The sequence below is a fragment of the Brachyhypopomus gauderio genome, chromosome 16 (genome assembly GCF_052324685.1).
Source record: "Brachyhypopomus gauderio isolate BG-103 chromosome 16, BGAUD_0.2, whole genome shotgun sequence".
Lineage (NCBI taxonomy): Eukaryota > Metazoa > Chordata > Actinopteri > Gymnotiformes > Hypopomidae > Brachyhypopomus > Brachyhypopomus gauderio.
Window position 1 is genome coordinate 21,643,385 of NC_135226.1, and position 21,866 is coordinate 21,665,250.

A 21,866-nucleotide genomic window follows, 5' to 3' on the forward strand; every position below is an offset into this window, starting at 1 on the left:
TGAAAAGCATGCATTTTTCATGTCACAAGGTATATTCTGATATGTTCTTTTGTCAAACATGGTCTAATTTTAGCGTGAGCTAATCGGACAGGCTTGTCATATTTTGACCTAGAGGAGAGTTAATATCAGCCTACTCAACAAACATGGCTGTGGTGCTTCTTTAAGTGTCAGCTCTGTAGACCTCAGTGAGTTGAACAAATGGCCTTAAATACTAGAACCCGTCTGTTTGTAAAGTGGAATATTTACCCTCCAAGGAAAACAAGAGTTTAAAAACCTCTTAATCAGGTAAGAGAAAATGTAAGTTTCTCCAACAATTTCTCTCCATCATTCTCTCAACATTCTCAGCTGTTTGAATGTTTTGTATTGGTTGCAGGGTGGAGCACTTTTACAAGCTTAAACTTCAATATGAACTATTCATGACTGACAGATTTCACAGACGTGTTTGTTATGATTGTTGCTGTCATTTTAACTGATCTAGAACATTACTCATCCAGAAGATATCCTGTACAATTTCTCTGACAGGTGCACACAGTCATTTAAAGCTACTGGTTCAGTCTTCTTGTTTCTCTTATGAATTTCTAACAGGAGCATGATGGGAAATAATCTCCAAAGGAATCTAGTTGCAGTCTTGCAACTTGTGATCCCCAGTCTAGATATAACTAGTCTGAAATTAAAACCTCTGTGATTAATTGATACGTTGTATCTAAATGCGAGAGGTTGTCAGACTTTGGTCTTTTAAAAGTATTTTCAGGACTTTTGCAAATTTCGGTTTCTATATTCTATCAGGTTCTTTTACAGTAAAATATATGGCGTGGTGTCTTCCACCGACCTATGAGTCTCCTCTGCCATCTAGTGGTGATGTGTTGATATTACGCTGTAAACTTTATTTTTTTTATTCAGACACACCTACATAAAGCCAACATAGTACAACTGACTAACTGCATTGCTTATTTTCTTGCTACTTATATGGACTGCATATTAGAGTGAAAGATTGAAGAAACAAAAACAGTGAGAGAGAGAAACAGAATGGGGGGGACAGAGATGTAACCTGTACAGTAAAATAAAGGAAATACTTACACCCTCACAAATGAAAGCTAAACATTTCTTGCTGTGAATGAACAGAGAAAACATGGCCACATGCTATGAAAGTGTATTATGTACAATAAGAGATTGTAAATATACATATAAATGTTTAATGTGATAATCGAGTGGCTTGGCGAAGTATAAAACCCTAATTAACTTCTCACACAATAGTCCTCGTTATAAAACAATTACACTTATGTTTAATTTTATGATCATGTGCACAGCCTGTTAAACACAGACAACAGGTTTCCCGTGGCTGGAAGCTCACCCCCTTCACAGAAGCAGGCTTTAGCTTATGGCTTAAAGTACAAAGAATTGGTAATCAATTTCAGAGTGAAACGGCCTGCAGGAGGAAGTGCTGTGTAATTGGATTTTGAAAGATCAGACACAACCCACTAGCAGTGGAGCGTCCAGGCCAGACAGAGAGTCACAGCTCAGAGCGATTTATTGATGATAGTGATCGACTAATGGCAAACCAACAGACTCCTTCAGAGACCACGAAGTAGAAAGAGGAAATTGTGGAAAACTGCGTCAGATGGTCACTGGGTTCTCCACAGAGGGATCCTTCACGCCTGTAACGCTGGTCCATTCTCATTCTCCACGCTCCACTTTGGAAATGGGAGAAGAGCTGTATCAGGAAGCAAACAGGAAGAGGCGGGGCCAGGATCCAGCACGTCGCTTCAGTGAACGTCAACCAGAACCGTTATGTTCCACACCCAACACACATCTGCAGATTGACTCTCTATACCTTAAAGCTTCATTGCATCTCTGTATGGCTTTTTGGCCATGAAAAGTGGAACTAAAGTATTCCTGTGTGTTTCTCTCCACAGGCTGTCCTCAGATGCATCACACACACACTCTTCCTCAATAGCTCCAGTCTAGACTGAAGTGAATATCAGTCTGTTCTCCAGTCTAGACTGATCTGAATATCAGTCTGTTCTCCAGTCTACACTGATCTGAATATCAGTCTGTTCTCCAGTCTACACTGATCTGAATATCAGTCTATTCTCCAGTCTAGACTGATCTGAATATCAGTCTGTTCTCCAGTCTAGACTGATCTGAATATCAGTCTGTTCTCCAGTCTACACTGATCTGAATATCAGTCTGTTAACCAGTTTAGACTGATCTGAATATCAGTCTGATCTCCAGTCTACACTGATCTCAATATCAGTCTGATCTCCAGTCTACACTGATCTGAATATCAGTCTGTTAACCAGTTTAGACTGATCTGATTATCAATCTGATCTCCAGTCTACACTGATCTCAATATCAGTCTGTTAACCAGTCTAGACTGATCTGAATATCAATCTGATCTCCAGTCTACACTGATCTGAATATCAGTCTGTCAACCAGTTTAGACTGATCTGAATATCAGTCTGATCTCCAGTCTACACTGATCTCAATATCAGTCTGATCTCCAGTCTACACTGATCTGAATATCAGTCTCTTAACCAGTTTAGACTGATCTGAATATCAATCTGATCTCCAGTCTACACTGATCTCAATATCAGTCTGTTAACTACTCTAGACTGATCTGAATATCAATCTGATCTCCAGTCTACACTGATCTCAATATCAGTCTGTTAACCAGTCTAGACTGATCTCAATATCAATCTGTTAACCAGTCTAGACTGATCTCAATATCAATCTGATCTCCAGTCTACACTGATCTCAATATCAGTCTGTTAACCAGTCTAGACTGATCTCAATATCAATCTGATCTCCAGTCTACACTCATCTGAATATCAGTCTGTCAACCAGTTTAGACTGATCTGAATATCAGTCTGATCTCCAGTCTACACTGATCTCAATATCAGTCTGATCTCCAGTCTACACTGATCTCAATATCAGTCTGTTAACCAGTTTAGACTGATCTGAATATCAATCTGATCTCCAGTCTACACTGATCTCAATATCAGTCTGTTAACCAGTCTAGACTGATCTGAATATCAATCTGATCTCCAGTCTACACTGATCTCAGTACTTTACAATGGTTCAAATCACACCTTTACAATGGTTCAAATCATATCTGTCAAACCGCACACAGTTTATTCAGCTCAAAATCTTCACTTCACTTTCTTCACACCAGACTGAATAGAATCCTCTCATTTGTTTAGTCCCTGTGGTTTAGTCCCTGTTGTTTAGTGCAGCAGGTCATGTCTATTTCTTTCTTCATGCACTGGCAGTATGACCCTCACTGAATGAAGTTCCACAGCAACAAGTGCCCGCCCACTCTCCACTCCACAAACACCACGTCTGTGGCAGCTGACTGGATCAGATGTTCAGGGCCATTTTCCTGAGAATAAAGCTATTATTGATTAGACGAATTACGCGTTCCACACAATTTGTGGAAGAAAAATCCATAAAACTGTTCGTGTTTATTGCTTCTTCTGCCTCAAGGCTGAAAGGGACAATCAAAAGGCAGAGTGTCTAACAAAGCTGCACCTCAGCTGTGAGCCGCCAGCTCATCGCGCAGACAAAAGCAGCTATTGTTGCCGTGTTCCTCTCCATCACACCTCCCTCACACCCTCTTTAATCTGCTCAGATGTTCAGTCCTCTGCCAGATGGTGTGAAGTGTCAGTTTTAGATAGTCACAATAACCTAAGACCAGACTTAGACTGTTTTGACACTTCTAGATCTGAAATAATGAGACGTTCACCTTCAATGTGCATTAGTTCAATTTTAAAAGTATAAATGTGTGCGGTGTGAAAGTGAAATTTAGTGGAAGTTCTGCGAATGTCCCCTGGGAATGTCAGTTAATCATTTTTAATGGTTGGGATGTTTCTCCACCTCCACATAAAACTGAGAGACGAGAGAAAGAGAGAGAAAGAGAGAGAAAGAGAGAGAAGGGGAGAGATTACAGAGAAGTAAAACCATTTCAAGTGTTGCAAATGAATAATTTGGAGCACTGTAACATCTTCTTTCCAAGACAAAACCAAAAGAGTTTCTGCCCTTTAAAGGGACGAGCTCTCACACAGGCCATCACTCCCTTTGTATTAAAAGGACTTTCTATTCCTTCAGAAGAACCAGGAACATTTCAAAGAAGAAGAGAGTAGGTGTTTCCACAGAGAAGAGGGAGATGTTTCTCCATCTTCTTCAAGTTCTTCTACAGCTGAACGCTCACGGTGAGCTGGCAGAAGCAGCTCTCCTCCACACGGCCGTCAGGTTTGGTATCTTCTCACCCAGCAGGACGGTCTCCCTCGATCCGGAGGATGTGAGTGGCTTCAGCGGTGAGTTCTGGGACACCTGTCTCTTCTGTGTTATTCTACACAGCCCACCTATCAATGATACAGTAAGGTGTAGACGTTACATGGAAGAAAACTTTGTATCTTCTGATTATTCTCATAAATTGCATAAGCAAAATAGACTGATGCATATATTTAATTTTGAAAGAGCAGAAATGATTACTCTGTATATAATTTGACATCATAATTTACTGCATATTATAGAAATTTTCACTTGTCATTGTTTTCACAAGAAGTGCAGTGAAAGATGAAATTTGTGTTACTTTTGAATCATTATTATTACAGTGACATATTCAGGACAGGGATGAATATTTATAACCACAAACTACTCCAGCGTGATAGTAATTTTACTTAGAGTCTCCATCATAAGCCCAGCAGAAGCCATGCTGTTACCATAACGACACTGGGACAGTGTGTGAGGGGAAACGTATCCGGGCTCATTTGGACAGAGCCGGACTGCAGACACCAGTGAGTAACAGCAATGTAGCACCAGGTTATCAAGTGGCCAGACCACGTGGATGTCTGTCATCGGACCTCTGACTGTAACTATTATAATGTCTTTGCCCAGAATCTGGTCACAATCTATAAAAAGAGACATTATCATACCTTAAAAATAACAAATCCAATAACGAGTGGATTGAGAGAGGCAGGAAAAGAAGAAAAGAAATACAACAAGCACATTCGCAGTGTACAATAAAAAGAAAAAAGGTTGTCTGGCCCCTCTAGTGTGACGTATCCTCTCCTTGGGCTTTGTGAGACTCTCTCTGAATCTCTCGACCTGTCCCTTGAGCTTGGCTGCACAGCAGGTCTATTCAGCAGGTCTGTATAACAGGTCTATACAGCACATCTGCACGGCAGGTCTGTGGAGTAGGTCTCTGCTACTGTAGCAGGCTGGTTGGCATAATCAAGCAACATTACCTGTACAACATTACCTGTTCAACAATACCTGTATAATGCTGGAGACACGTACACAGCTTCTCTTAATTCTTCTTCACAATACTCATTCAGTTTTGGCTTTTTTCCATACATTTAAATTTCAGCCTTCCAGATTAAACTGGCTACACTCCTGTATTGTTACAAATATTCCGGTTGGGGATTTCACTGGCTGTATAATTCATAGGATGGTTTGTATTGTATTTTTGTGTATTCTGTTCTCCACACTTTTGATGCTGTTGTCTAACTGCCACAGTCGCTTTATAAACTCTCATATTATGCTACATCCACTAGATGGCAGTGTTATATAAATGCATATATAGATGTTAAAACTATGGAAATTCTGGGATTTGTCTTATTGAAACAGTCTCTCACACTAAATAATTTTTGCAGAGTCGTATATTCTCAATAGTCTTCGATTTAAAGTACAAACAGGTTTTGCATCAGTACTGACACCAAATTAGAACTGTTTTCCTAATTAACTGAATTCACTGGAGGTTTGACCAGAAGTGGCGTAATAACTCCGCACAGTGCGGTGTGACCATGACTAAATGTAGTAGAGGTGAAATGGTGTGATTCCATGGATCTGGCAACCAGAAGCATCCCTCTCTCCCCATAAATATCCTGACATGACAGGATTTACGCCCGGGACAGACACGTCTGCCCTGCCACAGAGGTCTTATTGTTCTTGTGCCAGGCAATAACAGACTGCTGTAGGCTTTTGTCTTCTTTCAGTGTGTGTGTGTGTGTGTGTGTGTGTGTGTGTGTGTGTGTATGTGTGTGTGTGTGTATGGCCAGCAGTTCCTTTTGTTCCTTTAAATGTGAATCCTGCCCTGCAGTAACCTGCAATCTGTGGCCCCTCCTCCCCACGGATGGCCCCTCCTCCCCACGGATGGCCTCGCCCTCCTGAAGGTCAATAGCCAAACAGATCTTGAGGAATAGCCTACAATGCCAAAGCCAAGTGGCACCTCAAATGGCCTGACAACCTCAGAAGAAGCTGACACGCAGGTCGCAGGCCTGGCGTGATCCTATTCTGTGTTTTGCTTTTACAAAAGTGGTGATTTAATGGCCAAAATCTTGCATTTCAGAACAATGCATCCCTCCCACAGGTGCACCCCTGTTCGGAAGCATCAGGCGGTGCTTTTGCAGTGTTGAAACGCCTGCCGGTGTCATCTGTTGTTTTTGAGGAATGGAGATGACTCAGTGTGGTGAGGGTTTCTGGACAGAGAGCTGCTCGCCATGAGAAGGAGGGGGATGGTGAACTTCTCTCAGGGCTGCTGGCCCAGATCTGTGATCGAGAGCGTGTTACACTCCAATTCCTTTGATTTCTAAAAATCAGCAATATTGCGGACTAAATGTTCACACAACTCATCAGAAAACGCTGTTCTCCCAAAAATGTGTGTTGAAGAAGAAAGAACCCCTCAATTTTCATGTCCCATGAAATGATCAGATAGCTCTTCTTCTACAAGTCTGAGTCTAAATACAAACATTGATTCTACGTCCTGCATGGGAGCAAAAACGTATTTCTCCCACCTTGGAATCAAGCGAAATTCAGTCCCAAGAACCGATACGAAATAATATCGCACATGGGCTAGTTAAGCAAGCGCGAATGAAACTTTGAAGCACTTTTTTGTGACAGAGCCACTATGTCATTACCGTGTTGCTGCAGCAAGAGAAATGTCAGATATATGTGACAGGATTCTGCCTCATTTGGCCGCATTTGTGATTAGAGGATGACAAGCTGGTTATTAGGAATGGACGTTGTTGCCGCAGTAAGAGGGTGTGTGCCGCTGCCACCAGCCGTCATGAGGTTGAGCGTGGTTTGTGTCCAGTAGAGACCGGACTAATAGCAGGTTTTACACCTCACATCACAGCTGTCATGAAGTGACTGCAAGCATTCAGCGTGTATGCAAACTTGCCTCCGCAATTATGCATAAAGCGTTGCTAATTAAAGCTTGGAAGAAGCAAACAAACAAAACACAGATCTGTGGGTTCTGTAACTCCGACTAAAATTCTCCTTCCACACTCCGAGTCCTATTTCGCAGCACGATCTTTCATTTGAAGCGAAGTTCATTTCATCTCAGTTTACCGCACGTCTGACACGCGCTCCGTGGCCTTTTCTCTCTGTCCTACAGGCGTCCCTGTCCAATTTTGGCTTACAACATGTGGAACAGGAAGTTTGTTTCACACGAAGACCTCAATTATGTTGCCCCCTCTCAGAAGACACATAGTCGATGCGTGAGGGAGAGAGACTGCAGGATCTCTGAGGCGCCTTGTGTTGACACATCAGTGGATGTTGCTCTGGGACTCGCGGCGCATGTACCGAGGATGCTTTCTTCAATATAACCGCATACAATTCTTAATAGTCTGGATAAAATAGAGTAACATATCTTAAACGTGGTGAAGCCCGTGCCTAAATATGCAGATATGCAAATATAAGTTTGAATAGACTACATGACCCATCCAGAACACCTTTACCTGTAACTAATAACCTAATTTGTCAACAGATCGCACGTCAAAGACTCCAAATGATGCAGGAACGACTGCGTGGCGCTCGAATGCTCATTTGCATTTGCCAATTAAAGTTCCCCAGGTCGACAGGTGTACCGCCCACCGAGTACTGTCACTTTAAGATTTGTTTTGTGCCGCGCGAAGTGTCAGATTTTGGAGAGCAGCGCGAGCGCTGTGCGTCTAGTCGCGTGGACGGGGCGCGTGGACACCGAGTCCGCGCTGGACGGTCAGTAGCGGCTGCGTGTGGCGCGCGCGCGCGCGCGGACTCGGTGGGGTAATCGAGTCTACGTCATACCGACAGGGCGTGGGAGGTAAACGGACACAAAGTCCAGCAAGAAACGCCGTTCGTCATCGTGCCGTCTTCTGACCTCATCTCGCCGGTGTTCTGGTCCAGACTGAACCAGTCTCTGGTTGGTTATGGCCACTGGACGCGTTATAGTGAGGTGCGGCGGTGGTGGGCTGTTTAATTGCGTGAAACGTTCGTGTCTTCGTGATTCTGCGTATTTCTGCGTATGCTGAGAGCCACTTTTCGCCTCCTTATTCTGATAATCCCGCTCAAGAACTTAACGGTCCGCCGGACACGCGGGACGATATGCCGCGCCACATCCGACCAACCTTGTTATTTTTGCTCGCGCTGATCTGCACATCTACAGGTAAGTTTAAAAAGTCTTATAAAAGTTAGTTTTGATTGCGCTTCTGAGACGTAACAGGACGTTTACACAACGGAGGTTTACTGATACAGTCATTTTAAAGCATATACGATAAAAAAAACAACAGTATTAGTCACCTGTCGCACACTTAACATTTTTGGATAACCACTATTGATGCGTACAGGAACACGTGTTCAGTGTGATGGGTTATACTTGACTATAACAATTTACTGATTCTGATCGAGTAACATAGATTGGTATAATTCATATTAATTAATGTAATGGTATGTACTTTATGCTAGAGTAAGACGATGTGGTAAGACGTGCCCGGTTCCGTGAGGATCTGGAGGCACAGGAGGCCTCCACACGGATGTTGAGTGTGTATTCCCAGAGGTGGTGGCACCTGTTGCAGTGACCAGACCTTCACTAACAATGCGATCCGTACGTTTCGGATAAGCCGAATGAAAAACCAAACCATTACGCGTCAAATCATGCAGTTGTGTAAATGGAAGATATCTAAACTGTCTTCGATCAATTGCAATATCTGTGGGGGAAAATTCTGCGCGGCAGAAACTTTTCTAAGCCTGTTTTGATGGTCTTAAAACAGCTGTCCGACCCGTAGATATGGCCGGGATGTGCTCGACCTAGTGTGGTCTGAGCTGCCTGCACTGGGAACAGCAGAGTACCAAGAGTATCATCGGTCTGGTGCATCGCGGCGCGTCCCCTGCCGCGCCCGACTAATGGCCTCGTGCATTAATGGAGACCAGCTGCTGTACATCGCACGGATTAGACACGAACCTGATGCCTTCGGTCCGCCAGCGTGTAGTTGTGGACTCACGTGATTCGTTAATGCAGCGAAAGAGATTTAAATATAGAACGTCGTGAGGTTTACTGCTGCGCTCGCGCGCGTTGCTCTAAGGCTGTTATGCATATAAATACCAGCTCGGTGAGGCACGTACGTGTCGGTTCTGTAGGTGGTGTGAAGCGTTTGTTGAGAAAACGTGCGTTTCGACAGTCTTAAGTCAGACATAACGGGTACTTCATGGTCCGGTTGCTCAGAGATAACCACACCACACACTAAGACAGCTGTGACAGCCCAAATTGAGGTGCTTTTTCCTTTCATTTTTATGGTCTGCCTACACTAACCATTGTGCCTGAAATCTTCAGTGTTTTCAGATGTCACAAAAGTTGTTTTGTCTCAACATCAAAATAACTTTTATTTTTAAGCAACCATCATTTGCTTTATTGATGTATACTTCAGATAGACCTTTATCTTTCCTGATGACTACTGATACACACACACACACACACATCACTGTTTAATGCTGATTTTTATACCATGTAGGACACTTCTGCTGCAACCATAACTAAGAATAAGCAAAAGGTTTGTCATTCTGCGTCCTGTGAGACGGCCTGTCTGCTTCAGCAAGCAGGATAATGGCACTTATACGGTATTACACAGACACCCTCCCCAGCAGAGCTGCAGTATGTGTGTGTCTGTCAGGGGCAGCTCCAGTGGGCTGGTAGCATTTCAGTGGCTCTGGTGTTCCCCTGTTTGACCACTCAATGTCAGGACACACGACCTTCTGACCTTTCTCATAAATGTCTGTTTTCATCCACGGGCTTTGGATTAAACTCATGTCACATCCCTGTGTTTTGTCGTGTTTGTAAAGCCACACCCTCTCGGGACCCGGTGTTTACAACATAAGTGCTTCATAAGAGTGCAGCAAGCCCTAAAGAGGTTTAAAGACCCCAGGCACGTGCAGAACATTTCTAAATATTAATTGCCACGCAGCATTAGTTAATGGCGCAGCTAGTGTCTACCTGCTGAACCAAAGTCCCAGGGCTGTGGTCCCTGTTCTGTTTGGTCAGCGGTCGTCTCACGCTCTGTCAGGACTGTGTGAAAGCTTCGGTCCAACATCAGTTTAAGTTAGCGTCTGACGCTCGCCGTCTGAAGCTCGCCGTCTGACGCTCGCCGTCTGACCTCGGCTCCAGCGTGTCACACCTTACGAATTCTTAGCCAGTGCTCAGAAGCAAAGCATCGTGGTCGTTGTTACTTTAATCTTATACTGTCATGTGTTGCATTCATTGTTTGCGTAATTTGTGTAAGCTAGCTATGCATTATTGTACTTGTTATTATCAATACTGGATTAATTTTGTTCTTGTATGTAGAAGGTAGCAGTGTTTTGTATTTTTAAATGGTTAAATGAGAACCTTCAGAGCAAAACTGCTGCTTTAGAGCCACAAAAGTGAATTAACTCATAATTTGTGTGCATCCGGTGTTTATATTTGAGCAGAGCAGTTCTCTCAAGCCCGTCTGTGCTAATGCAACACTAGATGTTGGGCAAATGAAACACGCCTTGGGATTTCTGAAGCAGAGAGCCAGACTGAGAAGATTCCTGCAGTGCTTTCTCAGGGTGTGAAACAGCACAACAGTGTTGATTTAAAGTCAGCTGTGTCTTCTGGGACTCATATCAATACAACAGGTCAAACCAACACTGGAGGTTTTATCAACACTGTTAAAGCACTAGTGTGTTTATTCTGTGTAGTGTAAGGCTCATGTTCATTTTCATATAGATCAGTCCAATGATTTTTGAGGAAGAGACTCCAGCTGTTGCCGTGAGTTACAATGTGATCCTGATAGAGGCATGAACTCCACCACCTCCACCTTAAACATCACCACCTCCACCTACTACACCTCCACCACCTCCACCTTAAACATCACCACCTCCACCTACTGCATATCCACCACCTCCACCTTAAACATCACCACCTCCACCTACTGCATATCCACCACCTCCACCTTAAACATCACCAGCTCCACCTACTACACCTCCACCACCTCCACCTACTACACCTCCACCTACTGCATCTCCACCACCTCCACCTTAAACATCACCACCTCCACCTACTGCATCTCTACCACTAAAACATCACCACCTCCACCTACTACACCTCCACCAGCTCCACCTACCTCATCTCCACCACCTCCATCTACTACACCTCCACCACCTCCACCTACTACACCTCCACCACCTCCACCTACTACATCTCCACCATCTACACCCTACTACACCTCCACCACCTCCACCTACTACATCTCCACCACCTCCACCTACTACATCTCCACCATCTACACCCTACTACACCTCCACCACCTCCACCTACTACATCTCCACCACCTCCACCCTACTGCATCTTTACCACCTCCATCCTACTGCATCACCACCTCCACCTACTACATCTCCACCCTACTACATCTCCACCACCTCCACCTACTAAATCTCCACCCTACTGCATCTTTACCACCTCCACCCTACTGCATCTCCACCACCTCCACCCTACTGCATCTCCACCACCTCCACCTACTACATCTCCACCACCTCCACCTACTACACCTCCACCTACTACATCTCCACCACCTCCACCTACTACATCTCCACCACCTCCACCTACTACATCTCCACCACCTCCACCCTACTGCATCTTTACCACCTCCATCCTACTGCATCACCACCTCCACCTACTACATCTCCACCCTACTACATCTCCACCACCTCCACCTACTACACCTCCACCACCTCCACCTCCCCCACCTACTACATCTCCACCCCTACCTCATCTCCATTACATCTACACCGCCTCCACACTATCCCATCTCCACCTCCTCCACCTACCACATCTTCACTGTCTTGGCTCTCCTCAGACAGACATGCTTATTTTTTAGATAATGGTACAGCTGAGCAAGTTTTAATTGCAGTTAAATATTAGCAAACTTCTGTCCAAGTGGTCATGAGTGTGAGATGGTGAAGATATCGATGTCCTGATATAAAAGCCTGTTCTTAAGAGAGCAGGCAGCTATCAGCCTTTTCCTGCCCCATTTTCTATGCCATTATCCTTAGCTCAGTGGTGCCATGGCAACGGTCGAAATGGTCCATACACACATTTTCCGCTGTATGCGACCACGAGACGTCGGAGGCTTTCTGCTCATGTTCCACACGTTCTCTTTTTCGGTCGTTCTCTCTTACGGACGCGCCCCACGGTCTCGCCCTCTCTGCTGTGTGGACATGATCTCTGTAAAGCCCCTGGGCTCCAAGCCCAGACCCCACAATGGCAGTCTGTCACCCTCATCTAGAGGTTCCTGCCCTGATGGGGACACAGGGCCGTGATCCGTCCCTGTCAGAGACTCCGAATCCCATGACCAGTGTCAGTTTCACTTCCGCCTGCTCCGGTCTGGTCCTCCATGCTTACCAGACACTGAGTCATCACCACACCAGACTGTGTTCCCTGGACTATTAGACGTCCACTCAACAGCTGAAAAAAAGCACTGATGTCCTTTTAACTTCAACACAAGGGCCTGTTTGAGATGAATAGAGACTGTAGAGGGACAAATACACACCCACAGCAGTCAAATGGTGATCTAAAACGATCTAATTATAACCAATCAGGTAGTCTGACAGTTAGAAGTTTCTCAAACCCCTGGTCTTATAAATGTGGGTGCATCATTGGTGACGTGGTGCGTAATCATGACCAGAGAGAACCATTGAACGATTGATTGATCTGGGGTGATTTCCCGCAGGGTCACGACCTCATCTGGAGGACACCCCGCCGTGGATCGCGGAACACCCGTCTGACCTGATCGTGTCAAAGGGCGAGCCGGCCACGTTGAACTGCAGGGCGGAGGGGCGGCCGCCTCCCACCGTGGAGTGGTACAAGGACGGGGAGCACGTGGAGACGGACCGAGATGACCCACGTTCGCACCGCATGCTGCTGCCCACCGGCGCCCTCTTCTTCCTACGCATCGTCCACGCCCGCCGCATCAGGCCGGACGAGGGCGTCTACACCTGCGTGGCCAGGAACTACCTGGGAGAGGCGGTTAGTCGCAACGCCTCGCTGCAGGTCGCCTGTAAGTGCTCCTTCTTCTTCTGGTCTACAGCTGGATATCTTGTGCTGCATGTGACGTACAAGTTGCTTTGAGAGAACGTGACCGAGTGGCTTTTTACCGGGTACATAACACCTGAACGAGCTGAGCAAAAGAGCAACAATAGAGGCCAGAAGGATGTATGAGTCAAACGTGTCTCACTCAGAGGTAGAATAATCACTCAGGTTCATTACTGGGATCAGACCTGAGTGAGATCTTTAAAATCTTTTGGTTTCTCCATCACTTTGATGAAAGCATTTCAGGTCAGCATAGTTTGTTAGAAAAGTGCTTAATGATTGTAAAGTGTGTGGCATGGAAATGCAGTAGATGTTTGATAGAATAACGATGAACATGTTTGTTGATCAGGAAAGAAGCTTCAGAAATTAGATTACCAAAATACCCTCATTAAAACACACAAAAAAACAGCAGTGTAGTCTCCATCTGTCTTCTGCTAGACTCCCCTGGGAAGGCAGGATAACTAGTGGATGCAGGACCTTGTCAGTAGGACAGTGTGGGGTTTGGAGTGACGTCATATACTGCAGGATGAAGGAATAGTGTTGCTGCAGGACTGACTAAAAGGTCGAAGGTCATGAACTGTTGTCTCACCACCGCTGTACACTCCAGTCAGTATTCGTCCATGTCAACCAATCAGGAGTCAACCAATCAGGAGTCAACCAATCAGGAGTCAACCAATCAGTGGCTCCGCCCTTGCATTTGTTTTATTTTGGGTTCTTTTCTGGCTAACTTTTCATACAAAGGTCGTTATGCTCATAAATTCAATCGATTCCTGCTCACATGAGCGGGCAGACAGGGTTGACGTATTCATTTTAGGAAGCTTTTGAGAGTCGTGTAAGATTACGTCTAGCGCACTTCAGGAACTGAAACCATACTCTCTGAAGCCGTAACAATGTGGTTGTCTTGTTTCCCAAACCCGTCTGTTCGCTCGCAGCTACGTATTTCAGTGAGTTATTTTACATCGGGGTGTTGAAGTCGCGGCATCGATGCCGTAAATTGTGTTTATTGATTTTAGAGATCAAGTGTATTTGAATCAAGAGCAGCACACGATGCTACAGTGAATAAAGAACAATGTCACTGTTTATTCAGGCACAATATCCTCTGTGTCTGTGTGACTGCACACTTCCTGAGCTAAGCACTGCAAAAATAAATGCATAATGTATGTATTGATCCAGACCTGAAAGACAAGTGAATTATTTATATTCAACACTTAGAGGCAAATGAAATAGCAGGTAGGGTGATGTTTAACCCTCGTACCACTGCACCCGTATGGGAAGGTATGTTCAGAAGACGCTGCGCTGAGGTGTTTGTCCTTGAAGACGCTGAGATCAGGACCATGAGCTGATATGAGGAAGACCAGCCTCTCTGCTGCCTGCTTCCTCAGCAGGAACCGTGAGTCATGTGCTAATGAGGACGGGACAGGGGTCAGCGGTCCCGCGTCTCGCGTGGCGGGTAGGAGCAGCCGTGTGAGAGCGGGGGGGCTCGTACAGGGGGCAGGTGGAGGCAGTTTGCTGCCCACACCCCCTGTGTGTTACTAACACACCGCCATTTTCCAGCAGTGATGAACCTCAGAAAGGATGTGGTGTCTGCAGCTCAGATCACAGGAGAAGGAGGACAGAAAATATGCTGCCTTTAGTGGAAACCTGAAACCCTGGGGGGTTGATAGGTGCAACCCTGGGGGGTTGATATGTGAAACCCTGGGGGGTTGATAGGTGAGCAGTGTTTGGTGTGATAACTCTTCACTCTTCCACAACGGCAGACGATAAATTTCAGGAAAACAATGCAGTTGTCAGTCCATCTAGAAAAGACTGTTTATGGTTTGTAGTAGAAGTGCATCTAGTGAGTCCATACATGACTAAATTATGCACACATACTGTATTCAGATAGAATAATAATGTTCATATGCACTATGACAAGTAAATATTCAGTGGAGAATTCAGTAGGGGACCCACAGAATGCAAAAAATGAAGCAAATAACATGATAATTGTGTAATTAAGATGGACTTTAAATCATTACATCTAACAATGTCCCTTCAATTGATTTGATTAGGTCAACTGACTGGAGTTAAAATGTTGAATTTAGTGGAGCTGAAATGAGAGGAGAACAGATTTTGGAAATCATGGAGACAACGTGACAGCTCCTTCAGGGCTTTGTGTGCAGTCATGTTGAATGGAGAGAGAGAGTGAAGAGTTGAAGAGAGAGAGAGAGAGAGAGAGAGAGAGAGAGAGAGAGAGAGAGAGAGAGAGAGAGAGAGAGAGAGAATAGATTGGAGAGAGGGAGGAGAGAGTGATAGGGTGGAGAGAGTTGAGAGAGTGAAAGAGTGGGGAGATGGTGGAGAGGGTGAAGAGTGAGAGGATGGAGAGAGAGTGCAAGGGTGGAGAGTGAGAGAGTGAGAGGGTTGAGAGTGAGAAAGTGAGATGGTGGAGAGTGAGAGGGTGGAGAGTGAGAAAGTGAGATGGTGGAGAGTGAGATGGTGGAGAGTGAGAGAGTGAGAGGATGGAGAGTGAGAGAGTGAGATGGTGGAGAGTGAGAGAGTGAGATGGTGGAGAGTGAGAGGGTGGAGAGTGAGAAAGTGAGATGGTGGAGAGTGTGAGAGTGAGAGGATGGAGAGTGAGAGAGTTAGAGGATGGAGAGTGAGAGAGTGAGATGGTGGAGAGTGAGAGAGTGAGATGGTGGAGAGTGAGAGAGTGAGATGGTGGAGAGTGAGAGGGTGGAGAGTGAGAGAGTAAGAGAGTGAGATGGTGGAGAGTGTGAGAGTGAGCGGATGGAGAGTGAGATGGTGGAGAGTGAGAGAGTGAGATGGTGGAGAGTGAGAGAGTGAGAGGGTGGAGAGTGAGAAAGTGAGATGGTGGAGAGTGAGAGGGTGGAGAGTGAGAGAGTAAGAGAGTGAGATGGTGGAGAGTGTGAGAGTGAGCGGATGGAGAGTGAGATGGTGGAGAGTGAGAGAGTGAGAGGGTGAAGAGTGAGATTAAGGTAGAGAGTGGAGTTTGCTGATGTCCTGTATTTCTGTCTCAACATTTGCTTATTTTTCAGTGTTAATTAAAGCGTGTGTAAGGTGTAAATGTGTCTTGCACTGAAGCTTCTGCGTTTGTGTAGATGAATTAAGATAAAGACGTTGTTGAGCTGTTTTAACAGCAGAAGGCACCTTGGACAGTGAGTCTGTTCTGTCCTGGTCTACATCGTCTACCCAGTAGACTCCAACCACCTCATTTCATTCATATTGGTAAGAAGCTAAAATGTCTGAAACTACATTGTCAAGGTACGGCCAGAGACAGTATGTTCGCTGAAAGAGAGCATTCATCAGCTACACTTTCAAGATGTTTCAAAATGGCACAATACAAAATTTTCTGTAGAAATTGGATCTTAAATTTCAATATCGTCTGACATCAATATAGATCCAATATGAAAATGTGGTTTAGTTGTTTGGGTGGGATTTAGATTGTTGGGTATTTTATGTGTGTGGGATGTATTATATATGTTATATTTTACATATATCATGCATGGATTTCACAGAAAATGAAATTATAAAAAAGCAGACAAAATAGAGAGAGAGAGAGAGAGAGAGAGAGAGAGAGAGAGGCTGTATTATCTCTCTTCAAGCCACCTCTGCAGAAAACCAACAGACATTCAATCTGATTATGATTACAAGATGGTTATTTTTTGTTAGAAAAATTGAATTTGCAAGTTTATTGTCCAGCTTCTTATACAACATTCCAGTCCACCTTAAAACCTCACAGGCTGATGGCAACATTCCAGTCCACCTTAAAGCCCAACACATCCAGTCCACCTTAAAGCCCATCAGGCTAATGGCAACATTCCAGTCCACCTTAAAGCCCAACACATCCAGTCCACCTTAAAGCCTCACAGGCTAATGGCGACATTCCAGTCCACCTTAAAGCCTTACAGGGTAATGGCAACATTCCAGTCCACCTTAAAGCCTCACAGGCTGATGGCAATAGTCCAGTCCACCTTAAAACCCAACAGGCTGATGGCAAACTGCTGCTTCGCTGGTTTGAATATATTAGAGGTACGTTAATTACCCACATTAATGTAGGAGAGTTGTTAACCTGATAATTTCTTCCTTCTCTGGCTCTGTTTGTGTGGTGTTTCCTCAGCTCTTTCTCCGTGTCCTGACCCTGAAGGTCCTTTACTTCACAGTCAACTTCACCAACAATCAACCAAGTGTTTAAAAAAAGATCAATTAAAAACAGTTTAATAAAAAAGTCACATTTGGTCATGGCTCCGTGTGAGTGGACAGTGCTAAGATGATATTTTGTCTCGCACTAGAAGGCAGTGGGTTATCAAAGCTACACCATAGAAATGCAGGTGTTGATATGTGTGTGGGTGCACATCATAGTTTTAATCATAAATGTTAAGAAGATTTGTCTGTATGTATTTGTGTTCAAACTAACCCATGTGTCATCACATGACCTACTCAAACAAATCTGGCTGTTGTCATGTGACCTGTGATGCCACATAACACTGCTGTGCTATTTTCAGGCTGGATTTATGATGATATTGGATCGGTTTCCCTTAAAACGTTTCTCCCCATAACCCTGTAGTATTTTTTGCAGATATCGACCCGATTCTGATACGTCGTATCATATTGTTACAGACATAGTTCATATTCAGTGCATCCTTCCTCAAGGATGATAGTCCACACCCCTGCCATAAACATGCATTTAGAGTGTCAAATTAAAGAGAAGACTCTTATCTGTTGTAAGGCATTGTGGATGTAGCAACTCTGCACATTTACAGTTTCAATAGCAGAATTAAAGTCCCCGGGAAACAGTCTATGCATGTCTTCCTGTTACATTCAGATGTCAATAAACAATACCTGATTGGAGCATCCAATAAACAATTAAAATTCTCCATCTCTGCTTGGCCTTGCTAGCAACCCGGAGTGGGTTGATGCTAAAAGAAGAAATATTTTTGCATGTTGTTTTGTCCGTGGTGTTTTCTCCATGTGTTTACTGAGTAGAGACAAATGGGTGATGAATGTGAAGTCATTTATGTCGTTAGCCCTCATATTTATCTGCAGTGCAGGGTTCAGGGTTCACGTGGTTCCTATCCAGGATAGAGGACGTTCCTTAAGCATTCTGGACTATCGGCTGTAAGCGCTGGCAGTATGATTTGGGTTCACTCAGGAGCAAACAGCCGTGACCTCTCCCTCAGACCCAACAGCAGCGGACGCTAATGAGCATGGAGAAGGTGCAGGTATTCTCTCTGAGAGCAGGTTTATTGTGTGGCTGTGTGGGGTCGGTGGACTGCAGAGAGGTCCTGTTCTCCTGCTGCTGGTACACCATCCAATTCCCCTCAGAGCTTCTTGGCATCACCACTGTCAGTGTTCCTCTGCCTCACTCATTTATATGACTCCTGAGGTGTTTATTCTGGACATAAATGTGCCCATGAAGACTTCACACCGAGTAGGACGGTTTGTTTTCACATGATAAACTGTCTGACTGCTCCAGTAATGTGATGTTTGACTGCTTTTTAATGGACTTGGTTGGTATAGCGGAGCTGGTATAATGTTGAGTGTAGCTGGACATGGGACACGTCCACACAGCCCTTATGGACATGGGACACGTCCACACAGCCCTTATGGACATGGGACACGTCCACACAGCCCTTATGGACATGGGACATATCTGAGGGTTCATATGACATTACTTGACTTATCACAGGTGAAATGGTTCATTCCACCTGTTTATAATATACATAGTTCTGCTCTTCACAGAGATTCTTTCTTTTGTTCCTGCGAGACTGCGAGTCATTTTATATATTTTTTCTTCCTTCTATTTTAATTTTATCTCCATAATGTCTTTGTTTATTAAAGAGATTTACATTTTTTGTAATGTTTATCTTTAGCTTGTCTCCCTTTATGTCTTATCTTCGTCAAAGCATTTTGCAAACTTGTTTGGAAAAAGTGCTATAAAAATAAATTGTATTGTTGAGATTATTATTATTATTATTATTATTGTTGTTGTTGTTATCATTATTATTATTGTTATTGTTGATATTTTGCTTTTGTATCTGTTTCAAAGCTATGAATGCCCTGGTCTGTGTAGGCGAGTGAAGCGTCACTGTTCTCTGAGCCAGGATTAAGATAAAGTAGGACAAAAAAAATCTAACTCGCTTACAAGGTTTTCAAGGCTGTTCCTCTTCCTCTCAGTGTGGGATTATGAAATCATAACGCTTTAAATGCAGCAGCTGTGCCAGTGTCTTCCCACCGCAGGCCTCTAGGGGGCGACTATCACAGGGTGTTTCATATGCACCACCAGCTCACCAAAAGTAACCATATTTTACAAGCACTAACATTCTCCTTTATGGTCTTCACATGTGTAAAATGAGCATGTTTTTCCTAGAAAAGTGCCATGAAATGAAGAAGTTGACTTCTACTTCATAAAAGGATCAGGATCAGCTAATCTTCATCAGATCTTCTTAAGATGGATCCGGCATGCTCTCTTTGACCTGAACGTTTGTCGGATGATAAGGGGACCGTTGGAATATAAGCAGCTCATTACTGTGGGATTCGTTCTTCATCCGTCACAGGCAGCATGTGCGTTCTTGCCTGCGATCTGTCTGAGCCTCTGTAAACACATGAGCTGATGAACCCGGCGTGCTGGCCCTGCAGGTGGAGCCTAGCTGGGCCTGTGGTCAGATTAACCCAGTGTGGTCAGATTAGCCCACCCTCGGAGGGGATTTACACGTGCGGGTCTTTTCCATGGTAATAAGGATGAGCTGCTCACTGTGACATCTCCAGCCTAGCGGTGGAACCTTCTCTCAGATAGCACCCAGCAGACAGTCTCAGCTGCAGGGTTACAGTGGCTGTCAGGCACCTTGTGATGTTGTGCATTATATGGTGTTTTAGTTTTTTTTAAATGACACACACATTTTTACTGATGGCTCCTTGCTAAAAAAATAATTTGTTTCAGCTTATTCCTCTGAAATAAGCAGCCAAGGTAAATGTTTCAAGGGGGCCAGAAACGTGTGGTAATTCACCCTTGGCACATTAATAATGCACTGCCCAACTGGCGTGACGTTCGCTGCCCCTCTATGGTCCCCGTGGGGCGGGCAGAGAAGAAAGCTGCTCTGGCCTTTTGAAATGAGATCAACCAGTGTGAGGCAAAGTCACAGTGGGGGCCTTCATCACCAGACCGGGGGAGCGCAGGGTCACCTGCACCAATGCTGCCGGTGTTCAGTACTGAGAATGAGATTCGGTCGCAGCACAATTCTTAGCATTAAGGTGTCTGGTTGGGTGTGTTACAAGTGGAGGACTTTTGACCGCAGGTGCTGCAGAGATTTAATGGAAGGGATGCGTGAGAGGTGGAGTGTGTGAAAGTGGAGCAGAGCTCACACACCGGTCAGTTATGCATAGTGTTATTATCTGACTTTGTGGAGCAACGTGGGCTAACGCTACGCAGCCTGGTGAACAGCTAAAAATAACCCTGCAACCCCGAACTGACCTCTGAGATAGATGGGGAAAAGGGATGAGAGGACAGGTTGTAGGAGGAGCTAGAACAGGTTGTAGGAGGAGCTAGAACAGGTTGTAGGAGGGGCTGGAACAGGTTGTAGGAGGGGCTGGAACAGGTTGTAGGAGGGGCTGTAGGAGGGGCTGGAACAGGTTGTAGGAGGGGCTGGAACAGGTTGTAGGAGGGGCTGTAGGAGGGGCTAGAACAGGTTGTAGGAGGGGCTGGAACAGGTTGTAGGAGGAGCTGGAACAGGTTGTAGGAGGGGCTGGAACAGGTTGTAGGAGGGGCTAGAACAGGTTGTAGGAGGAGCTGGAACAAGTTGTAGGAGGGGCTGTAGGAGGAGCTAGAACAGGTTGTAGGAGGGGCTGGAACAGGTTGTAGGAGGGGCTGGAACAGGTTGTAGGAGGAGCTGGAACAGGTTGTAGGAGGGGCTAGAACAGGTTGTAGGAGGTGCTAGAACAGGTTGTAGGAGGAGCTGGAACAAGTTGTAGGAGGGGCTAGAACAGGTTGTAGGAGGGGCTAGAACAGGTTGTAGGAGGAGCTGGAACAGGTTGTAGGAGGGGCTGGAACAGGTTTGCTGGCCTGGTTTGAGTTCTGTCCAGGTCACAGGGGTGATTCACAGCTGTCCTACATGGGGTGGAGCTCCAGCAGGGGACAGGGTGGTGTTCAGGGCAGTAGAACACATGTCTCCGTCCACCCGCATACCTCAGCAGCCCTGCAGGTCTCTGGTGAGGACCTCTACACACACACACACACACACACACACACACACACACACACACACACACACACACACACACAGAGCAAGGGGACATGCATTATCAATGAGAATGGCCTGGGGGGGGGCAGATCACGTACTGGGTCAGCAGTGGTCTGGCACAAGGGAGACTAGATTATGTAGCTAAAGACGCAGCTAACTCGTCCCCCTCCACTGGTCATGTTAGCGGCGTGTCCTGTGGCCATGTGGCCTATTGGAGAGACAGCTCGTGTACTCACTCCATCTTTCTCACTCCATCTTTCTCACTCCATCTCTCA

General features: G+C 45.2%; 1 protein-coding gene across 2 annotated transcripts in view; it reads left to right on the forward strand.

Annotated features, from left to right (window-relative positions):
• Positions 1-3,718: 3,718 nt before the first annotated feature.
• Positions 3,719-21,866, forward strand: part of LOC143477895 (roundabout homolog 2) — a 44,933-nt gene continuing 26,785 nt past the window's right edge. Inside the window, exons 1-2 of one of the 2 annotated variants that reach the window (XM_076976754.1) lie at positions 3,719-4,313; positions 13,002-13,328. In XM_076976754.1, coding sequence (XP_076832869.1) covers positions 4,163-4,313; positions 13,002-13,328 — 478 coding nt within the window. In that variant the 5' untranslated portion in view covers positions 3,719-4,162. Of the gene's footprint in view, positions 4,314-7,928; positions 8,426-13,001; positions 13,329-21,866 lie in introns of those variants that run through there. The other variant, XM_076976755.1, reaches the window with a different exon arrangement.